At 44.7% G+C, this 13,059-nt stretch overlaps 1 protein-coding gene across 11 annotated transcripts in view; it reads right to left on the bottom strand.

Moving 5' to 3' along the window:
• SULF1 (sulfatase 1) overlaps positions 1–13,059 on the bottom strand; it is a 183,328-nt gene that overhangs the window by 13,848 nt on the left and 156,421 nt on the right. For all 11 annotated transcript variants that reach the window (XM_061123444.1, XM_061123443.1, XM_061123447.1 and 8 more), the window contains 8 exons: positions 11,266–11,479; positions 7,596–7,830; positions 5,855–5,951; positions 5,345–5,439; positions 4,964–5,029; positions 3,630–3,802; positions 1,433–1,575; positions 1,216–1,339 (listed from right to left, as the gene is read on the bottom strand). In XM_061123444.1, coding sequence (XP_060979427.1) covers positions 1,216–1,339; positions 1,433–1,575; positions 3,630–3,802; positions 4,964–5,029; positions 5,345–5,439; positions 5,855–5,951; positions 7,596–7,830; positions 11,266–11,479 — 1,147 coding nt within the window. The remainder of the gene's footprint in view (positions 1–1,215; positions 1,340–1,432; positions 1,576–3,629; positions 3,803–4,963; positions 5,030–5,344; positions 5,440–5,854; positions 5,952–7,595; positions 7,831–11,265; positions 11,480–13,059) is intronic.

Genomic DNA, 13,059 nt, shown 5'->3' with positions numbered 1-13,059 from the left:
TCAGTCACATGGCCCAGGGAGCCGCCTGCTTTTATTGCTGGTGGTGCTGCTGACGCCGGCTTACAGGGGACCCACAGAGACACAGGCCCCTAAGGGCACTAAGAAAACCCAGCTGCCAACAGAGGATTCTTGCAAATTGCTCCCCACTGCCTATGGGTCCAGGCTTCCCGGGTGACACTAATGGTAAAGAACGCCCCTGCCAATGCAGGGCATGTTAAGAGACACAGGTTCAATCCCTGGGTCAGGAAGATCCCCTGGAGAAGGGCACGGTAACCCACTCCAGTGTTCTTGCCTGGAGAATCCCATGGACAGAGGAGCCTGGTGGGCTACAGTCCATGGGGTCGCAAAGAGTTGTACACAACTGAGGTGACTTCGCACATAGCACACGCCTATGGGTCAAACTTCTGGCCCCTTTGGGGTTGACATGTTATGCCCTTGGCCAGCTCCAGCGCTTTCTCTTTCCTTCTATGGACAGCTGATGTTTACATTTCTATAGGAATTATGAGAAAATCAGTCTTCTCATTAACTAGGAAAGAGCTGGGGCAGACACTGAAAAGAACTGCTCTCCAGGAGCCAGAGGAGAAATGAGTGAGTTTAGCACTGCAGACCAGGGAGGGAATTTCAGGCTGATTCCATGTTAGCCCTCTTAAACTTTCAGATCTCAAAACAACATCCTGCTCAAACATCTCCAGTTCCAGATGGGAAATACTGGCAAAAGAAATCTAATTCAGCATGTCATGGGCAGGTATCCAGTTGGGTAAGTTTCAAACTCTGAAAGGCAGAAATAGGGCATTGTGTGTTTCCATCCCAATTCTCTTTAAAAAAAAAAAAAAAGAATTTCCCAGCCGACCTAGAGTATTTCTTATGACTGTTGACAGCAATAATAAATAAACTCCCACCCCTTTCATCCCATCTTCCAATGGATGCTTTCATCAGATATTAAGGTTTACTAAGAGAATGCATCTTTGGGAGAGATGGAATGAAACGCCCACCAAATCTTTGGGGGTATTAAATTTTTCATTAGTCCACCCAGAGCTAAATTTATTGAACAAAGTATGTTTGGAATTGCCTGGAAAGTTTCCTGTAAGGGTCCCAAACGATACGCTTTCACGTCTTCTCTCCCCAGCTATATGTTTCCAAGGCAGAAAACGTGACCACAAAAAGAATTTTCCAGGTACTACTATAGGAAGAAAAAATTCTTTTTTTTTTCCTTACCAACTTCAAGGCCCTTGGGTCTTGGGTTGCACTGCTTATACCCTTGACAGCTCCTGAGTTCCATCAGCTGCAGATGTAGCTGATTCAAAACGCCCCGTTCAACTGTGTGCACAGTGTTTGTGAGCTGTGGATGAAGAGGCCAGGACAACAGCTTTAAGCTCGTGTTCTCCTCATTCCATTTTCAATAGCTTCACAGAATGAGAACATATTGACTTACCTGATAAGGATCTGTATTCATGTCAAAGTACTCCAAAAAGCCAGTGGCAAACTCACAGAAGAGAAAATTATGCGTCTCGTTAACTGTCCGCAAACACCAGTAGGTGTTATTGTTAGAGCTCGTGCAAGCACAGAAGGACCCCACTGTTGGTGAGACAGAAAACGAAGGGAAGAGGGTGAGACGAGGTGGCCGCCGAGCTATCTCAACACTTTCTTGTCTTCACATTTTAAAGTTCGTATTTTCTCTCTTGCAAATACTGTGTGGGTGGACATGAAAAGTACTCTATTTGCCCCCTTTCTCTATACAAATTTGCTGTGAGATTAAGTGAAGATGGAAAAAACAGTGGCAACTCATGAAGGTGAAGTTTCAAGCCTATTCGTCTGCTGTCCCCTAAGTTCTGCTGGGTATTGATCTCTAAAACCAAGTGATGAGTGGAGAGAAGGAAGGAAAGTATCAGAACTCCTCTTTATGGTTGTTGTAATTTTTTATAAAAATGAAAAAAAAAAGTTACTTAATAAAAAGATGGACCCAGGGCCTTAGCTTGTTCTGAATGTCAGATGGTTTAGTGTTACAAATGGGCCCTGGAAACAGAGGGGATTCTGTAGTGTAGACGGGCTTGGAGAAGGCTTGAATCCTGCTTAGAGGATTTAAGGATGTCGAAATTTGTGATGTGATAGACTCTCCACAACACTTGAACATGAGATGGACAGTTACCATGAACATCTTTTGTACCATACAGAGGTTCACTGGTTAATTTGTAGAACATATGTGAAAGAGCTGTCAAATTAAAGCTGCTACTGTGTGTACACGTCCATCCCAAACTCCCTAACTCCCCCACCCTTCCCCCCCGGCAACTGTAAGTTCATTCTTTACGTTCTGTGAGTCTGCTTTTGTTTTGTGAGTTGTGCATGCATGCTCAGTCATGACTGACTCTTTACGACCCTGGACTGTAGCCCAGCAAACCCCTATGTCCGTGGATTTCCCGGGCAAGAATACTGGAGTGGGTTGCCATTTCCTACTCCAGCAGATCTTCCTGACCCAGGGATTGAACCCAAGTCTACTGCATCTCCTGTATTGCAGGTAGATTCTTTACCACTAAGCCACCTGGTAAGCCCATGTAAACATAAGTGCAAACACAGACACTGAAATCAAGACACATGTAAAAAGAAAGATAAAACAAAAATGGTCATAAGATAGGCCCTAGGTCTCCCTAAGAATGGTCTCTGGGTTCCTTCGAGTCTCCAAATTCAGTCTGAGAAGCACTGACCTGGGAGGCCTATTGCGATCCTTTCAACTAGATTTGGTGTTTTAGCTACTCTGTGGGCTGGCTGGCCTTCATACGAAAAGCTGGTATTGAAGGGGACTGAGAATAAATCCGACAGAGTCCCTGCATTCAAGGAGTTTTACTTCCTTTCGTGATATGCAGAACGTGTTCTTGAAGAAAGCAGAAATGAAGTATATGTGGGGTAAAAGTGTTCATCCATTTATTCAGTTACTTAGTGACGGAGCAGTCTTGCTGGGCCAGAAGTCAGTCAAGTACTGGGGACTGTGCGAAATATCACTGGGAGAAAAACCCATGGAGAGCTTGGCATTTTCAAACAAAAGACCAAAATAAAAATTTCTAAAGAAAACAAGTAATTTAGGGGCAAAAATGATCCTAGTTGTCGGTAGAGAAAAATGATACAATACTTTAATCTAGAATCTTTCTAGATGCCTGGATTCAAGCTGCTGAATTCCTTAGTCTAAGTAACTGGGTGAGCTGCTAGCTGTCCACACAGTGGCAGGAAGTGGCATTTTCTTTTCTTTTCTTTTTTTTTTGTCAGCACTGTGCAGCCTGTGGGCTTCCCAGGCGACACTAGTCGTGAAGAACCCGGCTGCCAATGCAGGAGACGTAAGAGAGGCAGGTTCGATCCCTGGGTTGAGAAGATCCCGTGGAGGAGGGCATGGCCACCCACTCCAGTATTCTTGTCTGGAGAATCCCACGGACAGAGGAGCCTGGAGGGCTACAGTCCATGGGGTCACAAGGAGTCAGACATGACGGAAGTGACTTAGCAGGCATGCGTGCATGCTCAGCGTGTGGGATCTTAGTTTCCTGACTAGGGATCGAACCCTGGTGCCCCTGCATTGGAAGGGCAGAGTCTCAACCACTGGCCCACCAGGGAAGCCCAGGAAGTAGCACTCAGATGGAGCGACTCACGGTTCCAGAACGGGGCCGTCTGCCAGTGGCTGTTGTCGTGTGTGAAGCAGGTGAGGCCGGGGAGGCTGCACTCCTCGCCCTTGCGCTGCCTCTTCTTCTCCTTCCTGGCTTTCTTCCTCCTGCGGTTCTCCTTGTAAAGCTGCAGTTTGCTGTCTACTTCTTGAGCGGCTTCTCTATTTCAACAGAAGGGACATTTAAATGATCAGAAAGCACTTTCTCAAGTAAAAACAGGATTGTTGCTGTGAGTCTCACGCACACATTCAGGCACAAGATAACAGACACACAATAATAGATGGCCTTAAGTTTTCAGGGCTTCTCTGGTGGCTCAGACGGTAAGGAATCCTCTTGCGATGTGGGAGACCTGGGTTTGATCCCTGGGTCGGGAAGATCCCCTGGAGAAGGGAATGGCAACCCACTCCAGGATTCTTGCCTGGAGAATTCCGTGGATAGAGGAGCCTGGTGGACTACAGTCCATGAGGTCGCAAAGAGTCAGACACGACTGAGCGACTTCCATTTTAAGTTTTCAGAGAGCCTCAAAGCACGGAATGTAATCAGTGATACTGAAGACAAACTCATTAAGTGACAGCACCCTTAGAATTTTACTATCTCAACAGGATCAACATTCTCTTCCTTACTGAATGCAAACGTTGATGGAAATAAATGTCAATGTGAATCAGAAGATTCCGCTAGCCATTCCCTTTGGACAAGTTGGCTCAACCTCCTGGCAGCTCAGTGTCTATCAGCTATGAAATCAATGATTGGTTGGATTAGATAACTTGAATTAGGTTTCTAGAATTCTATTGACAAATCCTACAAATCAGGCTTGGAAAGAATTTTTTAAAAAGTGTTTTCACTTTTTCGATTTTTCCATGAAGGGCTCAAATTTTGTTGAGGCTCAAATATTAAATTCCTCTTAGATGCTAATTTTACTATTATTTTAAAAAGATGTTGATTTCTTCCAGCTTTCAGAATTCAACACAATTGCAGGCTGCTCTGCAGGACACAGGGACCTAATTCAGTGAGTCCACGTGTCCTGATCACTGCCCACAGAAAGCTGTGCATGGAGGACAAACCAGTTAGCAGCCAGTGTATCGTCAGAGGGAACACGTGGAATTAGACTAGAGCCCCATGTGATGCCCCCTCATGGGATTCCAGAAGCAAGGATTGCCTCGGTCCCTTGGCAAGATGTGGGCTTGCTTTCAACTTCTTAATACCCTCCCAGCTGCATCTCCTGTTCTCAAGCCGCATCACTCAGAATAGAGTTCCAGTCACCTTTCAGAAATGCCCAGCAAACAGTCCTTCACTCCCAGCAAATGTAGCAAATGGTTACTTACTTGAATGGGTGAAGGTGGCTCTTTAATTTCTCTTGCTTTTTCACACCTTTCTCTTTGTTGTAATAGCTGCAGGCAAGAAGGTTACAAAGTGAGTTTTGATAATCATGCATTTCACCAAATAATTCATTTGTAAAATGGAAGCAAAATGGAAAGTAGGCAGTTATTTTGTTATATGTAACAGTTTTAAGGGGACTTTTTTTTTTAACCTTCCACTTGGGTTTATGACATATTTAATTTGACTGAAATGGTTTAGATCATTATAATACACATTAGGGAATTCAATTTATTAAACTTTTTATTGGTGAAACAGAGGTGAGCCTCATGTGCTTCACTGTAGCTTGTGTTTTGAAGATGATTCTGTGGTGGGACACGCACACACACCTCTGTTTACTGCAGCCACACTCCTCAGGTTTCCTTCTCTTCAGATGCCCTCTCACTTCTCTCAAATTCTTAATTTTATCTTGCAAAGCTTCAATCTGGAAAACACACACACCAACAGTGACATCGTAAGGTCAAGATTTTCTATATGAGGTAACTTTCCACTCTGTTTTCCGTGATCCATAGTCATAGCTATTCATCTGAGATAATAGTTTGGAAACAAGCTGAGCACAGACTAGGTCTACCTCTGTATATCATCCAATGTGTTATAATAAGTATTAACAGCTGACTCTTTTATAATCGAATCATTTTGCTCACAGAGATTTCAAGAGGTCAGGCTTTTCTCGCTGTCTATTTTGCTTTCTGTCAGGACTATCACTGTATCATTGGAGAAAGACAAGCACCTTGTTCTGTTTTTCACCTAATTATAAAAAAGGATGAGCGTACACAGCAGGGCTGGTGAGCAGAGTTTGCAACTGGAATACACCTGCCAATCACGTGGCTACCTCTCACCTCTTTATCAATGAAGGCCTTGTGGTCCTTCCAGGCTCTGGCTGATTGATAAAGTTCTCTCTCACAATGGATTGTATCATTTGGGAGAATAAAGCACCTGCAAAAACAAGCTACATTAGAAATAGGTTTCTATTCTAGTATCAGAAAACATTAGAGGGACTTCCCTGGTGGTCCAGTGGTTAAGACTCTGCACTCCCAATGCAGGGGGCAGAGGTCCGATCCCTGGTCAGGGAACTAAGATTCCATATGCCACGTGGCCAAAAAGTAAAAAACAAATAAATTTTTAAAAGGCACCTAATGCTGGTTCCGAGGCTCTTTGGAAAACACTTAAAAAAAGGCAAGTAGTTAAAAAAAAATTAGGAATAGCAGAGGGAACTTCATTATCTAAATGTTTAACTTGTATGCTAGCATTAATTTGGAGCTGAGCCATAAACAAGGATAAGTGGGACTATTTCCTGGCAACTGGCAGGGACAGAGGATGGTGTCAGAGAGACATCATCACAAAGTCAGAGGCAATATTCAAGCATCACCCCAAACTCCACTTCTGAAAGCCCCACCAAATACTGTAGGAAAAGAATGAGGTTCTCACAGCTGTAATGGAAGTGACTGACTTGAAGAAAAACAGAGTTAGAAGGGGTTTATTCATCCAGCTCATTTTGTTATAAAGAGCCTGACTAAGGAGCCTCTTTCAATGTGAAGTAAGAAGCAGCCCCAGGGATGGAAAGCAGGTGAGATGGGGTCAGGGTCTATCAACCCTGAAAGAGAAACCAAGCTGGGTCTAAATCTTTCAGTTTCCAACCATAACCATCACAGGTGTCTGGAGACCCTTGTCCCAAAGATAAAAGTCCTGCAGGCCTCATGGCACCCTGCCTTCCTAAAGATGAAATGAAAAGAAAACAAAGATATTGCTAATATACTTGGAAAGAAAAGACTTCTCTATCAAGAGCGCACACAGATTTTGGAAAGCACTGAGCAGGGCAGTCGGTCAAAGCCGAGGAGGAGTCATTTCCCCCACCCTACCCCATCTCTGTGATTCTCTGGGATCTGGACAGGTCAGGTGTTTCTGATCTCACATCCATCCCCAAGCTACACAATCTTTCTGGAAGCTTCTCTAGGACCTAGAGTCCTCCCTTGGGCTGTATTTCATCTCTGAAGTCCTGAGGATAAAGCGCTCTGAGCCACGGTGACCAGGCAGCACGGGGCACCTCTGCAGTCTGGGTTTTCTAGACCCCACAAAGGTAACTGCTTCAGAGCAGAACTCCATGCCTGCTAAGTCAAGACGTGACATCATCACTCTGTCTCAGGGCCCAGCTGATCAGCCTTCGTGTGATGCTGACCCAAAACAAAGTGTCCAAATCGATGACACTCTGGACTCCTGTTGCTTCTCACCCAGTCGTGCCAGACTCTTTGCAACCCCAGGGACTATAGCCCACCAGGCTCCTCTGTCCATGAGATTTTCCAGGCAAGACTGTTGGAATGGGTTGCCATTTCCTCTTCCAGAGGATCTTCCCAACCCAGGGATCGAACTCTCGTCTCCTTCATCTTCTGCACCGTAGGCGAATTCTTTACCACTGGGTCTCCTGGGAAGCCCCCTTCTTGATTCTTAACCCTCAGTTATCACCTGGGCCAGCACTTGGACACTGCCCTGCTGAGTGATATTACTTTTTGCAATGGGAAAAAATCGTGACGATATGGAGGGATGGCTTTGAGCTCAACCCCCGGCACCACAAAGCCTTCTTACTTGTGCGTCACACGGACGGTGGTGGGCAGGCCCACACCATTGCCACTGTCCGCCAGCATTGTGTCCCCATCACCACCGCTGGTTGCCTGGCGGCCTTCATCATGACGCTTGGCAATGCGTCTTGGCCGCAAGACCTGCAATTCTTCTTCTTCCAGGTTTATGTCATATATTTCGCCTTCAAATTCGACGGACAAGGAACGTGTCTGCCGGGTATGGACAAATCTGGGCTTGTACTCTGGAAATAAGGGAAGACAAGTTAACATGGATGTCCAGGTGTAGTTTAGCAGGGACAAAAATGATCGCCAGGCTTGGGGAACATTTTGAGCGAGGTGAGCAACACACACGGCCTTGCCGGCTGGCCCGAGGGAATTCACAAGGGAAGAGGCAGGCTCTGGTCCAGGCTTGAACAGCGCAGGGTGGTGAGCTGGATGGTGTTTTTCTGGACCTTAGGCCCTTCATCCCTCAAGTGAGGGAGTAGGTCAAGGTGATCTCTAGGACTTTCTGCTTATGGTAGGCTGTGAACTTCTATTGTGTTAGTTGCTCAGCTGTGTCTGACTCTTTACGACCCCATGGACTATAGCCCACCAGGCTCCACTGTCCATGGAATTCTCCAGGCAAGAATACTGGAGTGGGTTGCCATTTCCTTCTCCAGGGGAACTTATATTGGGTTGGCTAAAAATTTGTTCAGATTTTTCTGTAAGATGGTATGGAAAATCTGAACGAATTTTTGGTCAACCCAATACATTGTATTCAATGTGAACTATGAGGCAGGTTGGATAAAACTATAAATAATAGTAATGACTATAATTTAATAAGCTTTTGCTATTATTTCCTTCATGCATGCCTGCTAAGTTGATTTAGTCGTGTCCAACTGTGTGTGACCCCGTGGACTATAGCCACCAGGTTCCTCTGTCCATGGGGTTTTCCAGGCAAGAATACTGGAGTAGGTTGCCATTTCCTTCTCCAGGGGATCTTCCCGACCCAGGGATTGAACCCACATCTCTTATGTCTCCTGCAATGGCAGGCAGGTTTTTGCCACTAGCGCCACCAGGGAAGACCATTTCCCACGTACATATTTCTAATGCACAATCATGAAAGACAGGTATTATGATAATAAATCCTCACATTAAACAAAAAAAATGATCAGATTGTCAAAACAGGCTCATAAATTTGGTGTATCATCTCTATATTATGATGAGAAATCTGAAGTTTGAAATGCTACGTATCTTTTGCAAGGTGATGCAGCCAACAGTTGTGGAAGCTTGGACTATAAACTATCAGATTCTAAAGATGACAGAGTCGCCCCCTTTTGACTGGGCTGCCTTTTCGAAAGGTAAATGGCTCAGATAATGAAGAATCTGCCTGCAATGTGGGAGACCTGGGTTGGATCCCTAGGTTGGAAAGATCACCTGGAGAAGGGAATGGCAACCCATTCCATTATTCTTGCCTGGGAAATTTCATGGACAGAGGAGCCTGGCGGGCTCCATGGGGTCGCAAAGAATTGGACGCGACTGATTGACTAATACTTTCACTTTCAAACGTTCCAGACACCTTCTATATGCACAAATAATAAAAGATTGCTCTAAGAAAAATTGAACTTTGCAAATGCTTTCATCAGCCAATGGACTAAATACCTGGCAGATGGAGAATAATGCCAGGGGGAGGCCAGTATGCTTTCTGGTCCACATAGACCACTGTCAAAACTCATGGTGGGCTAGGTAAGAGTTTTAACGTGCAAACATGGGCTCCTGCTGATCAGATGCACGGGCTCTGTGGGGCGCGCTCAGTGCTCTGATTGGTCGACCCTGCTGCTAAGGTAGGAAGAAAAGGCGCACATAGGCTGCAGAATGAGAACCATCTAGCTCTCTGCAGGATGATGCTCTGAGAGGCATGCCTCTGAGATGGCTCACTGAGAGTGCTCACGAATTCCACCGAGACGAAAAGAGGAGCATCCAACCCCTGTTCCCCACACAGCTCGAAAGAATGGCCCTAGACTTCTCCAGCTTGTGTGCAACACGGAAAAATCAGCGTGCTTTATGGTCAGTGCCTGGGGAGTGACACTGAAGTTCTTGGGAGAGAAGAGGCTGCCTCCACCTTCAAGCTGGACATTGGGGGTGGTTTCTGTTAAGGGTGAGGGTCTGGGTCCTCTCCTTTGTCATTTTCCCATTCGAAATCTTGGTATGAATTATTAAACCTGGCATTTTCTTTCAATCTCCAAAGTCAATGATTTTCAGCCTTTGGGGTTATAGATTCCTTTAAAGTTTTGCATCCAGAAACGTGCATATATACACAAAGAATATACTCAAAATTTTGGATAAAATTTTAGAGGGCTCATGATCCTATAAAGTTCACCTGTGGAGTCCGGGTTTAAAAAGTCTGTTCTGAGGGCTCCCGTTATTCTAGTCAATGATTTGATTTCTTGGTTCAGAAGTGAATCTATTTTGCTTTTCAAAATCAGTACATAAAGGCATTATCACGGAAATGTCACTTTTCATACTAAGCCACTAGATGGCACTAGACTCTCATTCTTTTAGGGAAGGTGCCGCTTCATAGGAATCTGATAGCTGCCTGATAAAAGAGTTTTTATAAAAATGCTAGGCAGTGCTTTTCATACTGAATTCGACTAATTAGACCCTACAAGTCAATGAGAGGAATTAGAAAAATATACTGTCCTAAAACAGACAAGCCTTTTAAAAAAAAGCATGCATGTTTCTCTTATTAGTTAAATGCATAAGCCCTGAAACAATTTTTAATAATGACTCTAATGAATTTTTTCTTCCAGTACACAAAGAAAGCCAGATAACATTATCATTCCCAGAAAAAGATGTATACAAGTCTGAGAAACTCCTAGTAGTATAGAATCTATGTTTTCTTACTATTCAGTTGTTCTGATCTGCAGTAGATGTAAAACAGAAGAATGCAATGAATATCTGGGTCCTCATTACTCAGGAAAACAAATTATTAAAATAACTATGCCTCCCATTGTACCATGTTAAATTTAATGTTTTATAGTGAAAGTGAAAGTTCCTCAGTTGTGTTCGACTCTTTGTGACCCCATGGACTATGCAGTTCATGGAATTCTCCAGGCCAGACTACTGGAGTGGGTAACCATTCCCTTCTCCAGGGGGTCTTCCCAACCCAGGGATTGAACCCAGGTCTCCTACATTGCAGGCAGATTCTTTACCAGCTGAGCCACAAGGGAAGCTCAAGAATACTGGAGTGGGTAGCCTATCCCTTCTCCAGCGGATCTTCCCGACCCAGGAATTGAACCGGAGTCTTTTGCATTGCAGGTGGATTCTTTACCAACTGAGTTATCAGGGACATGCACATATACATAAATAATCTCATGACATATATTCTTTAGCGACTTATAATATTACTCATCTTCTAGCTGAAACTTTGGATTTTCATTTTCTTTTTTAAGTGTACATATGTTTTGTGTCTGCCGCTTTTACAGAGTATATTTTCATTCTAAGCTTAATATTCACAAAGCAAAATTTCAAATGACCTCAGCCTTCATATTTTAAACAGAACAACTATTTGCTTTTAGCCCCAAACCTATGCATTGATGATATTTAATATGTAGATGGATCAAGGCTTGTTTGCCTTTCTAACGGTCATGCCTGAAAGCCCAAGCCTGCCACCGAGAGGGTCACAGGCGACGGCTTACTTGGGGTCCCCTGGTTCCGCAGGAACTGCCTCTGATTCTTTCTCTGGCTCCTGCTGGCCCGATACCCGGAATCGCCACAACTGCACTCTTTGTCCTTGTTGTGGAAGCCACGAAAGAGGGGCCGCGTGCTCTGTCGGACGGCGAGCAGGTCACCAGAGCCCTTGCACTTGTGAATCCGAAGCTTGCCAGACGTGTCCTCGACGCACTGCCACTTCTGCAAGAGCCAACGTGACAGCCAGTTACCCACCCACATCAGGTGTTTCTGATTAAGGACTGCTGCTTTTGTTTTTAGAACCCTGGCAACGCCGTTAAAAAGAGCACATGAAAAAAGGCCAGCTTTCAAGTGACCCTGGAATAAGTTGACTCCTGTTCTGTTAGTTATTTCCTTCACTGCAGGCGAATACAGATGACCACGAAATCACAGGAAATCAGAACTACCTCAATGACACCAGAGCCAAGAACTGATACATAAATCCTCAGCATCCAGACTAAACAAGAGTCTTGAATGAAACATGGAAAAGCCCTTACTTAACTCACCAAGCCACAGCACACAGCTGTCGGGGCTGTTTTCACCAGCCCCGTCTTTTTTCTGGAAAAACAAACTTGGCTGCTTTGTTCTCTGCCCTTGAATTTCTAATTCGAGGCCAGTAAGAGTGGCATATGAGGAAGACAGAAATGAATTTAACCTGAGTCCATCACGGGGGTGAGCCAAATTTCATACACGCCAGACAAGAACATTTGCTTCTCTGGTAGCTCAGGCAGTAAAGAATCTGCCTGCAATGCAGGAGACTTGGGTTCGATCCCTACATCAGGAAGATCCCCTGGAGAAGGGAATGGCAACGCATTCCAGTATTGTTGCCTGGGAAATCCCATGGACAGAGGAGCCTGGCAGGCTACAGACCATGAGGTGGCAAAGAGTCGGACACGACTGAGCGACTAACATGCCCACACACATAGACATAAGCAGATGAACCGGGCTTCCTCTGTGACTTCTTATCCTCTACAAACAGTGCACACTTGGCTGAACAAGCTGCTCGCTAAAGAGGCAGGGTTCACTTCCTCAAGGGACACGCATGGGGAGCTGCTACTGGTGTTTTTTTTAATTAATTTATTTTAATTGGAGGCTAATTACTTTACAATATTGTGGTGATTTTTGCCATACACTCACATGAATCAGCCACAGGTGCACATGTGTCCCCCATCCTGAACTCCTCTCCTTCCTCCCCCGCCACCCTATCCCCTATCTCAGAGCACCAGTTTTGAGTGCCCTGCTTCATGCATTGAACTTGCACTGGTCATCTATTTTACACATGGTAATATACATGTTACCATGCTATTCTCTCAAATCATCCCACCCTTGCCTCTGCCACATAGCCCAAAAGCCTGTTCTTTACGTCTGTGTCTCTTTTGCTGCTTTGCCTACAGGGTCATCGTTACCGTGTTTCTAAATTCCATATATATGTGTTAGTACACTGTATTGGTGTATCTCTTTCTGACTTACTTCACACTGTATAATAGGCTCCAGATTTATCCACCTCACTAGAACTGACTCAAAATGCGTCCTTTTTTAATAGCTGAGTAATATTCCATTGTGTATATGTACCACAACTTCCTTATTCATTTGTTTGCTGACGGACATTTAGGTTGCTTCCATGTCCTAGCTATTACTGTAAATAGTGCTGCAATGAACATTGGGGTACATGTGTCTCTTTCAGTTCTGGTTTCCTTGATGTGTATGCCTAGCATTGGGATGGCTGGGTTGTATGGCAGTTCTACTTCCAGTTTTTTCAGGAA

This window comes from Dama dama, chromosome 21, assembly GCF_033118175.1.
Source record: "Dama dama isolate Ldn47 chromosome 21, ASM3311817v1, whole genome shotgun sequence".
NCBI lineage: Eukaryota > Metazoa > Chordata > Mammalia > Artiodactyla > Cervidae > Dama > Dama dama.
This window is presented reverse-complemented; position numbering and strand designations above follow the sequence as displayed.